Source organism: Physeter macrocephalus, chromosome 14 (genome assembly GCF_002837175.3).
Source record: "Physeter macrocephalus isolate SW-GA chromosome 14, ASM283717v5, whole genome shotgun sequence".
In the NCBI taxonomy this organism is placed as follows: domain Eukaryota; kingdom Metazoa; phylum Chordata; class Mammalia; order Artiodactyla; family Physeteridae; genus Physeter; species Physeter macrocephalus.
This window is the reverse complement of record NC_041227.1, coordinates 115,818,766-115,840,859: the sequence shown is the minus strand read 5'-3', so window position 1 is coordinate 115,840,859 and position 22,094 is coordinate 115,818,766. Positions and strand designations below refer to the sequence as shown.

The following is a 22,094-nucleotide window of genomic DNA, read 5'->3' as shown; positions in this document are numbered from 1 at the left end:
TGTGGCTGTTAATTTTGAACTTCTGCTTCAATTTATTAGATTTATTGGGGGAGCATTAAACAATTCTGCTTGTATATTTTAAAAGACTATAAAAAGAAATCCATTTTCACAAAATAGAAAAACACCATTTTCCCTTTTATATGAGATATTAACTTCCATTTGTGTATGAACACAATGTATGTTTCATCCCTCTTTGTCCTGTGTTCTTCCTTACACATAATTGGCAACTTTAAAAACAAGAGATGATAGGATACTTGGTGCCTGGTGTCTAAATTAGTAAAACCTCAGTTGGAAAGACCTTAGAGGTCATCTAGTCTGACTCCAATACATGATTTCCCTTTGACAACATTCCAGACAAATGAAGTCCAGCTTCTCCTTTAACACTTTGTTTTCTCCTATACATTTTTTTCTAAATGTTAGAAAATTCTTCCTCGTTGACAAAATCTAACTTCTTGTAACTCGAGCCCACTGGTTCTTGCTTTGCCTTCCAGGGTGATGAAAAAATATCAATTCCTCCTTTCCTCACAGTCCCTCAAGTAGTTAAAGTTTGCTGTGGCAATCCCAATCTTCATGGTTAACATTCAGAGATTTTACAATTGTTCCTCAAAAGAAAAGATCTTGAATGTTTCAGTTCTCTGGATGAGTGAACAATTTGCTCATGTCCATTTAAAAATTGAATCCAGGGGATTCCCTGGTGGTGCAGTGGTTAAGAATCCGCCTGCTGGGACTTCCCTGGTGGCGCAGTGGTTGAGAGTCCGCCTGCCGATGCAGGGGACACGGGTTCGTGCCCCGGTCTGGGAAGATCCCACAGGCCGCGGAGCGGCTAGGCCCGTGAGCCATGGCCGTTGAGCCTGTGATCCAGAGCCTGCGCTCCAGAGCCTGCGCTCCGCAACGGGAGCGGCCACAACAGTGAGAGGCCCGCGTACAAAAAAAAAAAAAAAAAAAAAAAAAAATCCGCGTGCCAATGCAGAGGACACGGGTTTGAGCCCTGGTCCGGGAAGATCCCACATGCCGCGGAGCAAATAAGCCGGTGCGCCACAACTACTGAGCCTCCGCCCTAGAGCTGGCGAGCCACAACTACTGAGCCCGCGCACCTAGAGCCCGTGCTCCACAACAAGAGAAGCCACCGCAATGAGAAGCCCGCAAACCGCAATGAGGAGTAGCCCCTGCTCGCCGCAACTAGAGAAAGCCCACACGCAGCAACAAAGACCCAATGCAGCCAAAAATAAATAAATAAATTTACATTAAAAAAAAATTTGAATCCAGACCAAACAACTGAAAGGCAAAATGGCAGACTATCACTTTCCTTATTTAGACACTGAACTTGGCAGCTTTACTATATCAATTTACCTTGAGATAGATAGGATCCTCTGGGTCTTTTTTTTTTTTTTCTTTCTGTTAACACTTATTAAATCACACATCCTCCATTTTGAACTCAGGCAGTTGGTTTCTGGAGCTGTATTTACAAGTTGTCACATTTGACCACTTGTTTAACCAGTTGAGATCTGTTTGGATCCTGATTATATCTCTGAAGGCATTCAGAATACCTTCTAGTTTCATATTGTCTATAAATGTGATAAACATCAGTATCCTTAACCATAGCATTTGTAAAAGCATTACACAGGACAGACTCCTGGGCTATTGATAGTGACCTTTCTCTGGTGTGTATTATTAAAATGTGTACTCCCGTAGGTGCACTAATAGCTTACGCTTCTTATATGTTTTTATTATGGTACAAAACAAATATACCGATTTTTTTCATTGCTGAAAAATGTGTTGCCAAAATCTCAGCATTCCCTCATCTACCCGTCTGGCATGCCCTTAACAAGAAGGAAATCATGTCAGGATATTGAACCAAAATTTGCCCGTTCCTATGATTATCTTTTTTTAAGTCGGTTCTAAAATTTTGGCAAGATTACCATCATACCAGCCTGCACTTTGGGAGAGGTGATGGCTGGGGTGGGAAGACACGTGAAGAGGGAAGAGTAAATGAGAATACAGGGAAAACACTGTAGTGCTGCAACACTAAATCCTCGGGCTTCACTAGGGACAACTGGTTTCTCCTCCACCCTTTAGCTTAAAATGGGCTGGTGTAACAAATCTGATGCAGCACAACGGCTTCAGAGGTTTCCCTTGATTTCTGATTTTACCAAGCAAACGAATTCAGTCAAACGATCTGCTTCAAACGTAGGTAGAAACGAAAAAGAAAATCATGAAACAACTCCAATGCCGCAGTGAAGCTGTGACAGGTCAACGATATCCACTAGGAAAGCCCAAGATGGCCGGGCGTGGAGCCGAAGGAGGTTGCCCGAGTGCAACTCCCCTCGCCCGGTGCCCTACCGGGGGAAGTCAGGGGCCACGCCACGCCCCCTCACGTCACCGATTTACGCAATCCCGCTCGCCCGCAAACTTGCCGCAGCGCGCCAGCCCCGCCCCCAGCCCCTCCCTCTGAAGAGCCGGGCAACCAGCGCCGCAAGTGAAGCATGCTGGGACCAGGTCTCGAGCCTCCCGGCAGCCCCTGCGACGGGCGGGGTACGTCAGTAGCTGGCCGGCGGCGGCCGTTCTCCGTAAGATGGCGGACCGGCGGCGGCAGCGCGCTTCGCAGGACACCGAGGACGAAGAATCTGGTGCTTCCGGCTCAGACAGCGGCGGTTCCCCGGCGCGGGGCGGCGGGAGCTGCAGCGGTAGCGCTGGAGGCGGTGGCAGTGGCTCTCTGCTTTCCCAGCGCGGAGGTCGAGCCGGGGCCCTTCATCTGCGGCGGGTGGAGAGCGGGGGCGCCAAGAGCGCTGAGGAGTCGGAGTGTGTGAGTGCGCGCGGGCGGGGCGGGCCGGGGGGCGGGCGGGGTGTAGGTGAAGATGGGAGGCTGGGAGTTGACGGTAGATGCTGAGGCGTAACGTGTTCGAGAAGAGAGCTAGCCCAGTGCGGTTTGCCTCCGGAGCCCCAAGCGAGGAGGAGTGGTTTGTGGGGGGAGGGCAGAGCTTCTGCGGATGGGAAGTGGATGTTTATTCAGAAATTGGGACTGGAGGTGAATAGACGGGACCTTCCTCGGATGCTACTTGTTAAAGATGTACCTTTCCTCGTCTCCCTTTCGAACCATTTTGTGTTCAGTTTTCAGCTCTCACCCTCTGGAAATCACAGAACTAACCCATGTCTTTTCCTTTCCTTCAGGAGAGTGAAGATGGCATCGAGGGCGATGGTGAGTAGCATCCTGACAGAGTTGTTTGTCCATAAACTCAGGTCAGCTGTTTCCAGCAATTGACATCCTCTCAGACTGTAAGGTTTTGGGGGAGGGTGCCACAAAGTGGCTCTTTGTAGCATAGAGCTTAAAAGCATACGTTTTAGCAGTATGATCTTGGGAAAATCAGAGTCACTCTTTGAACCTGTTTTTAATCTGTATGTGGGGACTGTAATTTTATCTTCCTCATAGGTTGAAGTCAGAATTAAATGAGAGCTTTAGCTTGATCCACAACAGGCAGTCAGGAGATGTAGTTATAATAATTTGTATTCAGTTTTTTTCTTTACATGTTTCTGTTTTCTTTCAGCTGTTCTCTCGGATTATGAAAGTGCAGAAGACTCAGAAGTGAGTGTGATAGTTTCTTTTTCCTGTGGTGTAGATTGGAAAATGTATTTTAAAAACTGTACACACCTGTGGTTCAAAAGTACCATCACCTACTTGTTACTCCTCTTGTGCATTCTTCATTTGTGCTTCTGAAAACTATTATAAAGGGTCTTGTTCAGTTATAGGGAGGGAAGCTTGGTGTAAGCCTCTTCAGGCCACATGTGTTACACTGTTAATAGCTGGCTTTTCACCCTATCTAAAGGAAATTAAGTTCTAAATAAGAGAATGAGAACATTCTGAAGCCCTTTGCAGGTTGTTTGACACTCCATTTCATGATGCCTAGGTAGTGAAGCCAGCCAGTTGGATATTTTTTCTGAGTATATCTGAAGACCCTAAAAGGGTAGGATTCTGAGTGGTTTGTGTCAGAAACATTTCTCAGTTTATGGATAAGGTTTTCTGTCTTTAGCAGAAAGTTTCCCTAAGCCAAACGTTTGTGAACTTACTTGTTTTGATTGGATAAACTACTAGAGATGCTATCAGAATGGCTATTTGTTTCCTGGAGTTGTTGAACAGATCCCTGAGATATAAGGAGGAACTGGATTGTGGATCAAAGGTTCATTCTATAAATTTTATAGAACTGTTGCTACATATTAGACTTTCCATTAAGGCCTGGAGATGCAACAGTGAACACTATAACAAAGTTCCTATCTTTAGGAATCTTACAACTTAGTAAGGAAGTCAGACAAACATTGAAGCAATCATAGGACTTGGTGACAACTGCTAGGGGAGAGGGTTAAGTAGGGTGTTAATGGCCGGGTACTGAGTCCATCTTAGGCAGTCAGAGGAATGAATTGGAGTTAGCCAGGCAAGCCATGTTCTAGGCAGAGGGAACAACCGCTACAAAAGCCCAGAGACAGGAGAGAAGATTAAATATTTGGAAACTTGAAAGTAGTTTGGTGTGGCTGGAACATTGTTGGGACAGGATGGATACAAGAAATAAGGGCATATTAGTGAGTAGGGGCCAGATCATGCAGGGATTACTTGTTCCTTCTCTTTATTAAGTGCCTGCTCAGTGCCAGGAGTTGTACTAGGCACTGGAATAAAAGACAGGCATGGTTCTGCCCTCATGGAACTTAGCAGTACATTCCAGGTCAGAGGGGGAAAATATAGACAGTTAACTAAGTAATTATAATAATATTTGGTAAATGCCATGGTATTGGAAGCATAGGGTGCTTTGGGAGCACATAGCAGGGGCAACTACTGGGTTTAGGGAGTTTGGAAATGTTTACAGGAGCGAATGTTCAAATAGAGACCTGAAGGGTGAGTAGGAGTTAGCCAGGTAGAATTTTCTAAGCAGAGGGAACAGTGTGGAAAGAAGGTCTAGAAGGGATGGACTGCATGGTGAGTTGGAGGATATGAAAGGTTTAGTACGACTGGTGGTAAGGATGAATCTCAGTCCAAATTTTAAAGTACTTTATAAGCCAGGTTGAAAACTATTTGGATTTTATTCTAAGGAAGTAAAAAAAGTGTACCAGGGTTTTAAACAAGAGTGTGATATGGGTTATGAATTAGACTTAAATTTTAAAGCAGTGTTTGTCAGATCCAGGGAACACCTACATGAAAAAATCCTACTGAAACAATCTTGCAGAGGGAAGGAAGACTCAGACATTTGTATGTTAACAAGATCCCAGGTTGAGTCACAGTAATATTTTAGAATTATTATTTTTATAACCATTATTTTGTGTGCAGTGGGGAGAGTTGATCAGAAGGGAGCAAGACTAGAGACAGAAAAGCTAGTTAAGAAAGCTACTGTGGAAGTCTAGGAAGGTAGTAAGTGTGGCGTGGAGTGGAGTGGTGGCAGTGAAAATAGAAGTGGACAGCACTGACAGTTATTTAGGCTATAGAATTGACAATGTGGTGATTGATGAGATGATTTATTTTCTTTGAAGTCAATGGTAAAGTTATCTGCAAAGAGTAAAAAGGAGATAAGAGGTTTTGGAGTGAGGAATGTTTGCAGTAGTCACTAGAGAACAGAAACATCAGAAAGACTGCCAGGCAGTATGGAGTGTTCAGTGAGGTTTGGTGATTGTGACTTTATAGGAGTTTACCATTCTGTGTATAAATGAGTTTGGATGTTACTCTAACAGCAAAGAAAGAAAGGCTGTTGGAGGCTTAAGTGTGGAGGATGAATTGTGGATGAGGCAAGACTGGAGACAGAGCTGTTAAAAGGTTATTAGGATAGTCCAAGGAGCGTGATGGTGCCCTAAAGAAGGGACATGGCAGTGGCACTGGCAAGACATAGATTTGAGAGATAATTCGGTGATACTAACAGAACTTCTTGATTGATTGAATGTGGAGCCTGAATTAAGGATGAGTCAAAGGGATGCCCAGGTTGATGAATGGTGTTATTCACTAAGAAATGGACCACAGGGGGAGGAGATTTCAGGAAGGACAGTGTTGGGTTAAGTTTTGGATGTTTTGAGATTGAGGAACATGTGGGACTTTGATGTGGCAATATCTAGTATATACTGTCTGAAATGTAAGAGAGAGGTGTAGTACTTCTGTCAGATAGGGCAGTCACCAGCCAAATGTGGCTATTTAAATTAATTAAACTTAACGGGCTTCCCTGGTGGCGCAGTGGTTGAGAGTCCGCCTGCCAATGCAGGGGACATGGGTTCGTGCCCCGGTCCGGGAAGATCCCACATGCCGCGGAGCGGCTAGGCCCGTGAGCCATGGCTGCTGAGCCTGCGCGTCCGGAGCCTGTGCTCCGCAACGGGAGAGGCCACAACAGTGAGAGGCCCGCGTACTGGGAAAAAAAAAAAAATTAATTAAACTTAAAAGTTGAGCTCCTCAGTTGCAGTAGCTACATTTTAAGTACTCACTAGCCACATGTGCATAGATAAAAACATTTCCATCATCCCAGAAAGATCTGTTGGACAGCACTTGTCTAGATTAGAGAAGTAGACTTGATATCTTGCCTTTCACTGTAATCTGTTACTTGCTTGAATTTCTTGTTGATTACTAACTGTATATACCTAGATGCTACACTTTAGTCTTGCCTATTTCTTAAATTTTGTTCTATCTCTTAGTCTACAGTTTAGTTTTTCATCCCTTTCTTTCCTTTACAGTGTATCCATTGGAAAGATTTTGATGGTCACTCATTCATAGTACAACTCAGCATTCTCTCTCCTTTGTATTTCTTGCAAATTGTCTTTCCAGGATATCCTTGGAAAAATACCAGTGTGACCCAAAGCTTTTATCTTGCACGGGACTGACTGATGAACACCTGATTTTCTTTCCCTTATAAGTCACTTGCTGTTTTTGTCTAGATATTCCCAGTATATTTTCTTTAAGGTCCAATAAATTTATTAGAATTTGTCCTGGAGTTGGTCATTCTGGATCAGTGTTCATAGGTATGAGATGTGCTCTACAGTATGTCATGGAACTTCTATCCCAATATTCTTTTCCTGTCTTCAATGTTTGATCCTTTCTCTGTAATCCTTTATATCTGTTTCTTCATTTTCTGTTGATTTTTTTTTTTTTCTTTTTTTTTGCGGTACACGGGCCTCTCACCACTGTGGCCTCTCCCGTTGTGGAGCACAGGCTCCGGACGCACAGGCTCACGGGCCCAGCCACTTCGCAGCACGTGAGATCCTCCCGGACCGGGGCACGAACCCATGTCCCATGCATCGGCAGGTGGACTCTCAACCACTGCGCCACCAGGGAATCCCTTTCTGTTGATTTTTAAATATTTTCTTTTCACTTTTAATTTATCATAAGGCATTATTGTTGTGTTTATCCACGCTTGTTTATGTTCCTTCTAGTTTTAGACTTTGTATTTGAAATGAATTTTTTTTTAAATTTCTAATATATTCCTTTGAATGAATGAGTTCTTTCATTTCATTTTTGGATTTTTCTAATTCTGACTGATGTTCTTTCATGCCTTATATAAATTAATGTCTTTTTTGCTCATTTTGAAATAGAAGTTACAATTTTGATATGATATGCATGTCTTTTTGGCATGTTTTCATTGTAGTAATGCTAGTCTACTTAATTTTTTCTCTCATAGCAAGTTTATGTGGGATTTGATCTCTGTATTTTTCCTTTGTTGATTTTAAAAATTAGTTTTCCTGATCTTTTCGAAGGAAGTACGGCTCAGAGTAACTTTTTCTAACTTCATAGAGCTCCCTCTTCAGTTGTTTTTCTGTAGTGTTAAAAAAAATATATGATGGCTTGGTTTCTGAGATTTCCTGCTTTTGTTCCCTTCTCTAACTTGTTTTGGACCTTCTCTTTCCTTCATTCCTTTTATCCCTCTTCTGCTGAATTTGATACTGTTCTCTACAGTTTTATCTTCAGTGTGTTACTGTCCTAGAGGGGAGCCCTGGCAGCCAGATTGGTTTTAAGATTTCAGAAGGGTTAGACTGCTCTAACCCTTTCAGACCTTTTTACTGCAGGATGCTTAAACTCACATTCTATTGGAGACAGTAAAACCCCTTCTGGTTTCAACTGTTATTCTCAGTTTTGCTTTCTGTTGACTACCTATTGACTAGTTCAGGGTTCTCCTGTTTTCAGGTCCATTTAGTGCTCTCTGCTTTTGCCAGCACTGATACCAATCTGATGCAGGTCTTGTGGCTGTTGATGCTTTGCTCTTACGTGCTTATATTTTGGGTCCTGGGGGATAGCTTGTAACCTAGTTTTGTTGTAAATGTTATCCAGAGGGTTTTGATCTTGCTCCCATTTCATGTGGAGATTTGAAGAGATCAAAAACTGCTGCTGCCATTTTCCCAGAATCCTCCAAGAAAATTTTTTAAAGAAATTAGCCTATGAAGGGGAGGCTAGAGGGCCGGTAGCTGGAAAGAAGGCTGTAACATCAAGAGAGCGTTTGGTGTTATTTTTTAAGTTGGAGAATAAAGTATGGCTAAAGGTTGAAGAAATCAGTAGAAAGGGAGAGAAAAGGGAGGGGACAGGTAATGTGTGTATTGGTGTCCTTGACTGAGTACATGAGAAGAAATAGGAAACAGACAAGAAAAACATCTTCCATTGTAATTATAGAGAAGTGGGAAGGAAAGGTATATGGGGAGGAAGCTGGTGTGCCCTTTGTTTTGTTTTCCTTGTGAAATAGAAGGAAAAACATAAAGAATGGTTGTTGGTGGAAGGGCAGTGTAGGAATTGTGAGACTAAAGGAAGTTTGAGTAGTTGAGGTTGGAGGTGGCACTGATGGGTGAAGTTGTATGATTTTTTTTTTTTTTTTTTAACTCCCTTTAGTGATGATCAGAAGTCTGGTTGTAAGCTTAGAAAAAGCAGACAGTTAGTTGATCCAGTCTCGGGCACATGGGAGTAGGGGACTTGAGGGAATTACTAGTAGTGATTGAAATGAAGGGGTCACAGAGTTGAGAGAGGAAAGTGAATGTGGGAAAGGACTGATTGGTAGGGAAAAGGTAGAAATGTCAAGGGAGTGGATGACTTAAGAAATTGGAGACTAGAGAGTAAAGGAGTAACTGGGGAAGAACAGGAATAACAGGCAGGGTTGTTGTTTTTTTTTTAACAGCTTTATTGAGATATAATTTATGTGCCATTCAACTTACCCCTTTAAAGTGTACAGTTCTGTAGTTTTTAGTATATACAGGTATGTGTGACCATTACCACAGTCAGTTTCAGAACATTTTCATCACTTCAAAAGGAAATTCTGGGACTTCCCTGGTGGTGCAGTGGTTAAAAATCCGTCTACCAATGCAGGGGACATGGGTTCGATTCCTGGTCCGGGAAGATCCCACATGCCACGGAGCAGCTAAGCCCGTGTGCCACAACTACTGAGCCTGCGCTCTAGAGCCCGCGAGCCACAAGTACTGAGCCTGCGTGCCTCAACTACTGAAGCCCATGCACCTAGAGCCTGTGCTGACCAAGAGAAGCCACCACAATGAGAAGCCCACACACCACAATGAAGAGTAGAGAAGCCACCACAATGAGAAGCCCACGCACCGCAATGAAGAGTAGCCCCTGCTCGCCACAAACAGAGAAAGCCCGCATGCAGCAACAAAGACCCAACGCAGCCAAAAAATAAATTAAAAAAAAAAAAGTCCACATCAAAAAAATCTTAAAAAAAAAAAAGAAATTGTGTACCCTTTAGCTGTCACTTGTCCCCCACAGTTCCTCCATCCTCATTCGGTCCAGCCCTAAGCAACCACAAATCTACTTTCTGTGTCTAGAGATTTCCCTATTCTGGCCTTCTATATGAATGGAATCATATATTATATGGCAACATAATATAATATGACTGGCTTCTTTCACTTAGCATAATGTTTCCAAGGTTTTCATCCAAGTTGTAGTATGTATCAGTACTTCATTCTTTTTTTTTTTTTTTTTTTTTTTTTGGCTGCGTTGGGTGTTAGTTGCGGCATGCGGGGTCTCTGTAGAGGCATGTGGGATTTTTCTTTGCAGTGTGCGGGCTTCTCTCTAGTTGTGGTGTGCGGATTTTCTCTCTAGTTGTGGCATGTGGTCTCCGTAGTTTGTGGCACACAGGCACTCTTGTTGAGCTCAGTAGCTGTGGCGCGCCAGCTTAGGTGCCCTGTGGTATGTGGGATCTAAGTTTCCTGACCAGGGATCAAACCCATGTCCCCTGCATTGGAAGGCAGATTCTTTACCACTGGACCACCAGGGAAGTCCCCTGTACCTCATTCCTTTTTATGGCTGAATAATACTACATTGTATGGGTATACCACATTTTGTTTATCCATTCATCCATTGATGGACCCTTGAGTTTCTGTTTTTTTGTTATTATGAATAATGCTGCTGTAAACATTAGTGTACAAGTTTTTGTGTGGTTGTATGTTTTCATTTCTCTTGGTTATGTACCTAGGAATGGAGTTGCTGAGTCATGTGGTAACTGTTTAATTGTTTGAGGAATTGTCAAACTGTTTTCCAAAGGAGCTGCACCATTTTACATTCTCAGCAGCAATGTATGGGAATTCCAGTTTCTCCACATTCTCAACAGCACTTATTATTGTCTAGATTTTTTGATTCCAGCCATCCTAGTAGGTATGAAATGGTATCTCATTTTGATTTGTATTTCCCTGATGAGTAATGATGTTGAGCACTTTTTCTTGTGTTTATTGGCTATTTGTGTATCTTCCTAGAAGTGGCTCTTCAGATACCTTGTCCTTTTTATAATTGGGTTTTTTTTTAATCATTGCTTTGTAAGAGTTCTTTATATATTCTAGATATAAGTTTCTTATCAGATATATGATTTACAAATACTTTTTCCCATTCTATGTGTTGTCTTTTCACTTTCTTGATGGTGTAAGGTTTCAGTGTTGATGAAGTCCAATATATCTGTTTTTTCTTTTGTTGCTTGTGTGTTTGGTGTCATATCAAAGAAGCTTTTGCGGAATCCATGCCAAATGCAAAGTCATGTTTTCTTCTAAGAATTTTATAGTTTTGGCTCTTATATTTTAGGTCTTTGATCTATTTTGAATTAATTTTTGTATAAAGGGTGAGGTGGGCTTCCCTGGTGGCGCAGTGGTTGAGAGTCCACCTGCCGATGCAGGGGACACGGGTTCATGCCCGGGTCTGGGAAGATCCCACATGCCACGGAGCGGCTGGGCCCGTGAGCCATGGCCGCTGAGCCTGCGCGTCCAGAGCCTGCGCTCCGCAACGGGAGAGGCCACAACAGTGAGAGGCCCGCGTACCGGGGTGGGGGGAGGGGGGGGAAGGGTGAGGTAAGAGTCTAACTTCATTCTTTTCCATGTGGCTTTAAAAAAAAAAAAATTATTTATTTATATATATATTTTTGGCTGCGTTGGGTGTTTGTTGCTGCCCGCGGGCTTTCTCTAGTTGCAGCGAGCGTGGGCTACTCTTCGTTGCGGTGCGCGGGCTTCTCATCGCGGTGACTTCTCTTGTTGCGGAGCACAGGCTCTAGGCGCACGGGCTTCAGTAGTTGTGGCTCGTGGGCTCAGTGGTTGTGGTGCACGGACTTAGTAGCTCCAGGGCATGTGGGATCTTCCCAGACCAGGGCTCGAACCCGTGCCCCCTGCATTGGCAGGCAGATGCTTAACTACTGCACCACCAAGGAAGTCCCCCATGTGGCAGTTTTGATCAAAGTGTGGGGTGTTTAAATTTAAGATTTTTAAAAGTAGATCAGGTTTACTTAAAAAATTGTATATAGCAGTTCCAGGTAAGACTGGTCTGAAGTGTGTACATGGAAGTAGATGACTAAAGTAGAGGTGAAAACTGAGCCTCCTTGCCATAGTCTTCAAATTAATGACAAGGTGGACCCAGGCAGAAGCATAGAGGTACAGGTTTCTCCCTTGGTCTGATAGAGCGTCCCTGTGAAACCTTTCGTAAGCTGAAATGGCTTAAAGCAAAGAAGCAATTACCTTAGGACACATCTTGCCAAGGGATGCACAAAATAAATCGACATAAAGCACGGATGCTCACAGACACAGTTCAAAGCTGTGGCAGCTTGATGCTCAGAGGCTGAGTGTAGTTCCCAGGGCAGGAGCTTGGTGGTGCCACTCTTTCTGCTTGGGGTGTGGAGCTGCCAATAGGACAGCTCACTGCAAAACAAAACACTGAGTACAATTTTCACTTTTGCCTTTTTTCTTAAAACAAAAATTCTCTTCAAGTTTCTTTCAGTTTGTGAAAACAAGTACTACTGTAGGTCTTTCATAAAAGTGAAGTGGTGTAATCCGAACTTTTGAGAAGCAGGGTATAGCTAGGTGATAGGAGCCTCAGAGGAGCAGCAGTTTAAAATGAGGTGGAGTTGGGATTAGCAGATACGAACTGGTATATATAGAATGGATAAACAGCAAAATCTTATTGTATAGCCCAGGGAACTATATTCAGTATCCTGTGAGAAACCATAATGGAAAAGAATAGGAAAAAGAATGTTTATATATGTATAACTGAGTCACTTCGCTGTATAGCAGTAATTAGCACATTATAATTCAACTATTCTTCAATAAGTAATAAATTAAAAACAATAAAAATTTTAAAAAGTTTTAAATGAGGCAGAGGAGTTAGATCCGGAAGAGACATTGAGAATGAGGAAGATACCAGCTTGACCTCTTACTCTGAAATATTTGGGGAATGGAAAAATGAGCTAAAACCTTTGCATGAGAATTCTGCCAGGGAAGCAGTTGCTTCATTGGAGAGCTAGGCTTTAGGGTTGGGAAGGGTGTTCACTGAATGGGAGAGTCAGCAGTAGGGGAAAGGGTTTTGATGTCAGCCCATAGCTGAAGAAGCTTGACTCTAGGGTAGCACCTTGGCTTCCATTACACCAGATTTTGATGCTAATTTGGAGTCTCCTCAGCACTGTGCTATTTGTATCTTTCTGTCCTGCCCTGGAAACAAAATTAGTTTCTCATTTGGAATAAAAGAGTTGCCTCATTTGACATTCCACCACAGACTAAGAGGAGATAGAGCATAAAGCAAAGTTCTCTCATTAATCATGCTGATACTATTTTAAGGTGTTTGAATTCAGTCAATGTTGGGGTGGGGCGGGGCCGGGGGAGTAGTGAATTAAGGTCGCATACACACCAAGCAAGACCTTTTTTTTTTTTTTTTTTTTTTTTTTGTGCTACGCGGGCCTCTCACTGTTGTGGCCTCTCCCGTTGCGGAGCACAGGCTCCGGACGCGCAGGCCCAGCGGCCATGGCTCACGGGCCCAGCCGCTCCGCGGCATGTGGGATCTTCCCGGATCGGGGCACGAACCCCTGTCCCCTGCATCGGCAGGCGGACTCTCAACCACTGCGCCACCAGGGAAGCCCAAGACTTTTTTTTTTTTTAAGATGAAATCTTTATTATTATTTTTTAGAAATATTTATTTATTTGCTGCGCCAGGCCTTAGTTGTGGCACGTGGGATCTAGTTCCCCGACCAGGACTCGAACCTGGGCCCCCTGCATTGGGAATGCGGAGTCTTAGCCACTGGACCACCAGGGAGGTCCCCCAAGCAAGATTCTTGCAATTTCTGCTACAGAGCCTGCAGGGAACATAGGACCAAGGAAAGAACTGAATGATTACCACCCACCTATTCCCAACTCAAGAGGAGAGAAAACTTCTTGTGATTGAGGGGAAATGGGAAGAATCAAGGGTACTTGGTTGTTAAAAAGCTGTAGGTAAAGGCGTGGTTCTCATAGTGTGGGTGTGGTCAGGCATTCTCCCTGAACTCTGTGGTTTCATACAGTGTCACCTTTCTGGGACTCCTAACCCAAAACACTTAGAGGCCGAAATACCCTGATGCTGAGCAGGGAATAAAGGGGAAGGGGAATTAATTGACCTGTCTGGGCCAGTCAGGCAACCTCAGCCCTATCTGAAAAAAGGTCAGAAACTTAGAGCTTGAGAGCTGCTTGTTTCATCAGGAATCTCAGTGAGTATCTTTGATCAGATTCCTGAGGCCATCCTGGACCTGGAGTCAGGAGAGGGTCTGGTACAGATTGAGTGTCAGACCCAGTAGGAGAATAAGAGACCAGTGTACACGAATCTACCAGGGGGGCAGAGGTATATTAGTACCCTTACACGTTAACCCAGCAGTGGGGACTAAACCACCTTCCCTTGAATCCATTTCTTTGTGTCCTCATAGGTCTCTAAACCTACCTCCCCTGGCCTATAGCCCTGCCTCCTTAGGTCCAAATCTTGGAAGGACAAGGATATGAGAGTAACTTTAGTCTAAAGGCAGCCCCCTTAGCAGGAGCCTTAGCTGCTCCCTTTCCCTACCTAGAACTAGCTACACCTCTATTGCCTAATGCTTTCTAGTGGCCCCTATTTAAAGTATGGCCTAAGGGATCCTTCTTTGTATGGGCAGACCTAACACTTTCTATGTCACAAGCAGGATTGTCCGGTTTTTTGTTTGTTTGTTTGTTTAATTGAAGTATAATTGATTGGATTATCCAATCTTGCTGTGCTAAGAGAGGGAAGAAAGTGGAGAGGAGAGAGAGCATTTGGGCTTTAATTTTTTTCATTTCTCAGGTGCAGTGATAGTACAAGTTCTTCTAAAGTTTTCCAAGTCATAATTTTATAATTTTATCATTCTGGACAGAGTTTTTGGCTAAGGGGCTCTCATGCTACAGAAAATTTAGTATTTATGTCATAGACATAAAAAGTGTAAGCCACTATTTCCCAACTTGAGAGTAATAGTGCCTTGGGAAATCATGGAGTTATTATAAAGGGTTGCAAATTCACTAGCTGTGTTCTCATTATCTGTAGACCAAATCGACATCTCCTACCTTTATGTACTACTATTATTGAATATATATATGAATTAATAAAATATAAATGTATTTAAAAGTATTATTGAATGTATAGCAGTTGTTTGTCATTACATGTTTTCTCAATTTATGGATACTATACTGAGCTATTGTCTCATGGGGATCCATGAAAATTTTAGATCCTAAAAAGGGGTTCACATAATCTAAAAGGTTGGGAATCTCTGTTCTAAGCCATTTTGAGATGAGAGAATTAACAACTTGAGTTAGAGTGTAGTTATTAGGCAGTGCATGTTTAAGAGACAATTCATTGAGAGGGAGAGAAATTATCAACAAAGATAAAGCTCCTTCTGTATGCTAGACACTTAAAGCCTCCCATCCATATCCCCTGGGCTTCTTCCTCAGAGGCCGCCACTGTTTTTGGTTTTTTGGTTTTTTTTCCTCCCAGTTTTAGTAAGGTATAATTGACATATAGCACTGTGTAAGTTTAAGGTGTACGGCATTAATGATTTGACATCATGAAATGATTATCACAATAAGCTTAGTGAATGAAAGAGGCTGCTGCTGTTAACAGATCCTTGCATTTCTTCCTGGAAAACTTACAGGAATCTATATAAACATATATATTTTGGCCACACTGCACGGCTTGTGGGATCTCATTTCCCTGACCAGGGATTGAACCCAGGCCCTTGGCAGTGAAAGCATGAGCATGGAGTCCTGAGCATGGAGTCCTAACCACTGGACCGCCGGGGAATTCCCTGTATATGTATATTTTTTAATGTGCTTTTAATTTTTTTACCAATGTTTCTGTTCTCTAGAAATTTTAGTAAGAATATTGATGTGTTTGCTTTTAATTCTTACATTACAGTAAAATTTGTTAGAAAATGTTTTCCTAAAGAATGGAAATTTTTTTTTAAAAAAAAGGAAAATTTTAAAATACACCATTCAGATCTTATCTCCACAGCTGACAGGGAAACTTTTTTCAGGGTGATGAAGGGGAGTACAGTGAAGAGGAAAACTCCAAAGTGGAGCTGAAATCAGAAGCCAATGATGCTGCTAATTCTTCAGCAAAAGACGAGAAGGGAGAAGAAAAGCCTGATACCAAAGGCACTGTGACTGGAGAGAGGCAAAGTGGGGATGGACAGGTTAGTACCCACCAAAGGCCTCCATTTGGGTTCTAGAATAGGAGCTCTTAACCTTGGAGTGAGTAAGGAGTCCTTTATCTGTCTGATAGGAGAGCACAGAGCCTGTGGAGAACAAAGTTGGTAAAAAAGGCCCTAAGCATTTGGATGATGATGAAGATCGGAAGAACCCAGCATACATACCCCGGAAAGGGCTCTTTTTTGAGCATGATCTTCGAGGGCAGACTCAGGAGGAGGAAGTCAGGTAACAGCCACTTGCTACTGCTCTGTAGTATGTTAGTATGTATTTAGTGCTTACTATTGAAGTATATGCCAGGCACTTTGCTGAGTGTTTTACTTGTATTATCTCATTTACTGTTCACACCATTTTAAGGTAAGTACTGTGATTATCCCTCTTGTACAAATGAGGAAAGTAAGGCTTGGAATATTTAGTAACTCTTGGTGGAGGAACTGGGATCCAGACCCACACTTCCACTGCTGCCTTTAATCTGAGGCTCAAAACCTCTTGGATTTGAAATACTTCCATAGGTGGCCTTATAGGAGAGAGATGTTTCCAGAGTGCTGAGTAGTTTGAAGTGAAGTCTCTCCTCATTTCTATTCCTGTTACATTTGAGCCCAGCGGGCCCTGAGGTGCTGTGATTCACTCTTGCTTTTGGAAGACCTGTTTTGTATAGCCTGTCGGGGAAGATGGAGAGAATACCTGAGTTCCTACTGTTTTCCCTGCCCAACCCTGTTTATTTCATGAACATCTTTACTTGGCAGAATCTGCCAACCTAAGACACTTTTCCCTGGTTTCAACCAGACCCAAGGGACGTCAGCGAAAGCTGTGGAAGGATGAGGGTCGCTGGGAGCATGACAAGTTTCGGGAAGATGAACAGGCTCCAAAGTCCCGACAGGAGCTCATTGCCCTTTATGGCTATGACATCCGCTCAGCTCACAATCCTGATGACATCAAACCCCGAAGAATCCGGAAACCCAGGTGAGGAAATTTTGGAGCCTACACTATTGATATTTACAGGAGAAAATCTCTGCTTTTTAAAATGCTATTCTGGCCCGTAATTGGGTGAGGAATATGGGAAGTCTCCCTGACCCTCAGTTTATGTCTCTAGTGGTCCCTTTTGTTATTTCTCTGTTCCGTTCGTTCAGGTTTGGGAGTCCTCCACAAAGAGATCCAAACTGGATTGGGGAGCGGCCAAATAAGTCCCATCGCCACCAGGGTCCTGGGGGTACCTTACCACCAAGGACATTTATCAACAGGAATGCCGCAGGTACTGGCCGCATGTCTGCTGCCAGGAATTACTCTCGATCTGGAGGCTTCAAGGAAGGTTGTGCTGGTTTTAGGCCTGTGGAAGCTGGTGGGCAGCATGCTGGCCGGTCTGGTGAGACTGTTAAACATGAGACTAGTTACCGGTCACGGCGCCTGGAGCAGACTCCAGTAAGGGATCCATCTCCAGAAGCAGATGCTCAAGTGCTTGGCAGTCCTGAGAAGGAAGAGGCAGCCCCAGAGATACCAAATCCTGCTCCTGACACTGCACCACCAGCTCCTGACAGGCCTATTGAGAAGAAATCCTATTCCCGGGCAAGAAGAACCAGGGTCAAAGCTGGAGATGCAGTCAAGGTTGCAGAGGAGGTGCCCCCTCCACCTGAAGGGCTGACCCCAGCACCTCCAGTCCCAGAAACTACGCCTCCTCCGCCTGCTAAGACTGGGAACTGGGAGGCTCCAGTGGATTCTACTACAGGCGGACTTGAACAAGATGTGGCACAACTAAATATAACAGAACAGAATTGGAGCCCAGGGCAGCCTTCATTCCTGCAGTCACGTGAGCTTCGGGGTAGGTACCTTAGGGATAGGGACTCGCTTTTTCCCCTTTGTATCATTGGACTTAGGGGCATGGGACTTATGTCTCTCAGGGATGTGGTGTCTGACAATATCTTCATTAACTGCAAGAAACAGATGGATTCATAGGTATATTCATTCAGAAACCTCAGAGCAGTTTTATCTATTGCACAAGACTACCCCACTACTTTGCTTACTATTAACTTTGCTAACTATTAACAGTCATCAATACTGAGCTCCTGAGTACAGAATCCGTTACCAGTCGCTGTAGAAAAAGTGGAAGAAGGCAGTGTTCTTATTATTTGAGCTAATGGTTAAATGTTTCAAGGCAGAAACTGCATTTGAATTTGGATGAGTATCTCCTAATCTTTTTGAAAGGAAAGCCTCTCTAATTTCCTCAGTCTTCTAGAGCCAGGCTGCCCAGTAGAACTTTCTGTACTGATGGTGCTTTTGAATACTTGTAATATGGCCAGAGTGACTGAGAAACTGAAGTTTTAATTGTAATTAATTGAAATTTAAATAACCACATGTGGCTAGTGGATATCCTGTTGGACAACATAGTGCTAGTGACTAGGACCTATCTACCACCCCTCTCCCCCATCCTTTTTTTCTTCCTCCAGTCAGATAGATCAGAGGATCTTTTCCTTAGTTTCTGAAATCTGATTTGAACTCAAAGATTGGAAATCCTCATTTGGACTGGCAATTTCTGCATTCTTATCTGGTGTGCATAATTTTTGAACACCGAAAACCAGGGTAGCCTAAACTGGACCTGGAGTTGATCTTTGGATAGAGGAGTACACTCTCCTACCAATGCCTTATTATCATTGGAAGACAGTCTCTAGAACATTCCCTTTTGTCCTGAGTCATCTTCAGCCAGAGGGGAATCTCTTCCTATACTTCTAGCCCAGACTTCTGTGGCCAGGAATAATCAGGTAGATTTAGAACATCCTCCCCTCTCTAGTCGTTGCTCAGAGACTTCAGGGCTGAGATTTTTTTCAATATGTTTGATAATGTAATATGCTAATTATAACCTCCCAGGGATTCTGTGCGGGGAAATACTTGATGGGAAAATTTTGAACTTGCATTTTCTGAATTGCATTACTGGAGTAATTTTTTTTTCACGTTCAGAGGTTTTATTGCTATATTAAGGTGGCAGGCAGTGGGGGCAAATTTCCAAATGCTGGAGTTGACAGGAAGCAGAGACAGTTTAAAAGGAATTTTGTTAGTTTAAAGGAAGAAAGCCATACCCCATGTTGGGATTCTTCAGCCTGTCACTTTCTTGATGGTATCTTCAGTCCCATTCACATCTGTCTGCTCTGCAGCAGTGACTTTTTTGGTGTATTACAGGTATGCCCAACCCCATACACATGGGAGCAGGACCTCCACCTCAGTTTAACCGGATGGAAGAAATGGTACAGAAGGGGGAAAGGGGCACATGTAGGGGGTTGCATGTCACAGCTCCTTCACTGTTTAAACTAAGTCAGTTCTCGCATGTTTCCCTTTTAATTTGGGTCTCCCGAAATGTCGGGTACAGGGTTTGGGTTTAGATCTTGATGCTTTTCATTGGTTTTTCAATTCTTTTTGCAAATACTTTTTTTTAACACTGCCATGTACCAAGTAAGTGTTTTGCAGTACCTAAAGGAGGGTGGGACATGATACGAGAGTCAGCCTTTTGGAAGTCTTCTTGCTCAGACCTCTTTCTTTATTTCAGGGTGTCCAGGGTGGGCGAGCCAAACGCTATTCATCTCAACGGCAAAGACCAGTGCCGGAGCCCCCTGCCCCTCCTGTGCACATCAGTATCATGGAAGGACATTACTATGATCCATGTGAGTTTATTTTTATTGTTGGAGTATCTTTCTTGGCAGGGTGAAGTGAACTAAGAGACCAGCCTCCTGCCTCCTGAATTTCCTTTCTGACCTCTCCTTGTGGTTAACAAACATTCTCTGGTTGCTGTTTTCTTCACATGGAAATGAGAGCATCTTTTCAAAGGGCTTGGGGGACAAGGAGACTTGTCCATGTGATGTGAAGAGTGAGGGTTTATGAGAGTCCCAATGTGATATCTTACAGTGCAGTTCCAGGGACCAATCTATACCCATGGTGACAGCCCTGCCCCACTGCCTCCTCAGGGCATGATTGTGCAGCCAGAAATGCACCTTCCCCACCCAGGTAAGCTTTGCGCCTCTGCTTGTATGCTTCCAGTACGTGAGGATATGTGTTGGGGGCTTCACAAACCCCATACTCTTGAGCTCTGTGCTGCTTGCTAATGAAGCTGGCCACTTCGGCTGCTTGGGCAACAAACTCTCTTGGGTCCATCCTGAGGACTTCCATCCTGAGCAGTTTGTGGTGAGCAGTCCAGCCAGGCCATCCCATGGAAATGGTGTTACCTTTTATTTCAATTTTTGTTCCCTTCTTGTCCAGGTTTACATCCCCACCAGACACCGGCGCCTCTGCCCAATCCAGGCCTCTATCCCCCACCAGTGTCCATGTCTCCAGGACAGCCACCACCTCAGCAGTTGCTTGCTCCTACCTACTTTTCTGCTCCAGGCGTCATGAACTTTGGTAATCCCAGTTACCCTTATGCTCCAGGGGCGCTGCCTCCCCCGCCACCGCCTCATCTATATCCTAACACGCAGGTGAGATGGCTAATGAAATTTTCCTAAGTACACATCCTTTAAATCAGACAGGAATATATAGTATGAGGAGAATGCTCAAGGAATTGGAGAGAACATGTCAATGCCACTGATTTGCATGTGGTGTCAGGACGCCTCTTGGTGGTCAGGAGCTAGAAATGCAGCTTATGTGATGCCCATCATCTGTTTATTCTCTTCCATTTCTTTAATGGTGTTTCATTCAAGTTTTTTAGTATGTCTTAGGTGGGCATGTCTGCTATTTATTCAACTGCATAATGAAGCTGTATTCTACTTACCAGCCCTACCCCTCCCTGTACTGTTTAACTCCCAGAAGATTGACACCATGTGGTATCTGGAGTGTCACCACTGAGCTCAGTCTCTTCCATTTGTCAGCTGATGGTAGGAATTAGAGAAAGCTGGGTAGTACTTTGAAGAAGTAAGAACCATATTAAGTAAGAACCATATTAGGACATATTAAGGCAGAAATGAATAATTATTTTAAAGGGGGGCAGCTTAGAGATTTAAAAAATTATAAATTCCCCAATGCTCTTATTTTTGTGCCTGAATAATGTTTCCTGTTTATCATAGTTTGGATGAATTAATTCCTTTTTCTTCTCCTTGCTTATTGGGGTCCCAGGCCCCATCACAGGTATATGGAGGAGTGACCTACTATAACCCCGCCCAGCAGCAGGTGCAGCCAAAGCCCTCCCCACCACGGAGGACTCCCCAGCCAGTCACCATCAAGCCCCCACCACCTGAGGTATGAGAGCTCCTAGGGAAGGAGCTCTAAAAAAGGGATGTTTAGGGCACATCCGACCTCAGTGGGCTTTCCTTTTCTTCAGATTTCCCTCCTTTTCTGGGTGTGTTTCTATGGAAAATGGTCTTTTTTTTTTTTAATAATAATGACCTGATAACAAATTCCAACTTTATTTCAGGTTGTAAGCAGGGGTTCCAGTTAATATGAATTTCTGAATATTTTAAATCTAACATCGTATAAAAGTAAGTGTACAACTTAATATGACTCAGAACATTCTTAAAACTAATGCTTATGCTTACTTGCTTAACAGTCACCTAGTTAATGCTCTAAGTTGTAATCATGGGATATCTCGGGGGGAGGCTTAGAGGAGTCCCAAAATTTGCCAGTTTCTTTGTTTCATGAATGCACTGAGCAGGGTTGAGTAAAAAACCACTGTTAATTTGGTAGCATTTTATTTGGGAAGCTGGAAGGAAAAAATGCAGGAGGGCATTCCTTATTAAGGAAAGGGGAGGGCTTCCCTGGTGGCGCAATGGTTGAGAATCTGCCTGCCAATGCAGGGGACACGGGTTCGAGCCCTGGTCTGGGAAGATCCCACATGCCACAGAGCAACTGGGCCCGTGAGCCACAACTACTGAGCCTGCGCGTCTGGAGCCTGTGCTCCGCAACAAGAGAGGCCGCGATAGTGAGAGGCCCTCGCACCATGATGAAGAGTGGCCCCCGCTCGCCGCAGCTAGAGAAAGCCCTCGCACAGAAACGAAGACCCAACACAGCCATAAATAAATAAATAAATAAATTTTTTAAAGCCATTTCTTAAAAAAAAAAAAAAGGAAAGGGGAAATCTAAATTTGAGGTGTTACAGCAGAGCCAATTCTAAAGGTCGTGGAGGAGAAAGACCGTGGGGGTTTTGTTGTTTTGTTTTGTTTTGTTTTAGGGATATTACTTTAATATACATTATTTAGAAATGTGGCTTT

The 22,094-nt window shown here is 43.6% G+C and overlaps 1 protein-coding gene across 2 annotated transcripts; it reads left to right on the top strand.

The window, feature by feature from the left end:
- Positions 1 to 2,544: 2,544 nt before the first annotated feature.
- Positions 2,545 to 22,004, top strand: CASC3 (CASC3 exon junction complex subunit). Of its 2 annotated transcripts, XM_028499279.2 has the most exons (14): positions 2,551 to 2,803; positions 3,169 to 3,196; positions 3,543 to 3,580; positions 15,744 to 15,902; positions 15,992 to 16,143; positions 16,702 to 16,878; positions 17,046 to 17,731; positions 19,084 to 19,148; positions 19,448 to 19,562; positions 19,804 to 19,902; positions 20,155 to 20,369; positions 21,004 to 21,126; positions 21,302 to 21,365; positions 21,681 to 21,992. In XM_028499279.2, exons 1-13 carry the CDS (start codon positions 2,573 to 2,575, stop codon positions 21,323 to 21,325), a joined length of 2,112 nt encoding a protein of 703 aa, XP_028355080.1. In that variant the 5' UTR covers positions 2,551 to 2,572; the 3' UTR covers positions 21,326 to 21,365; positions 21,681 to 21,992. The 2 variants fall into 2 exon arrangements, with proteins under 2 accessions (XP_028355081.1, XP_028355080.1); XM_028499280.2 differs by lacking the exon at positions 19,804 to 19,902 and having other exon boundaries at positions 2,545 to 2,803; positions 21,681 to 22,004.
- Positions 22,005 to 22,094: the final 90 nt, after the last annotated feature.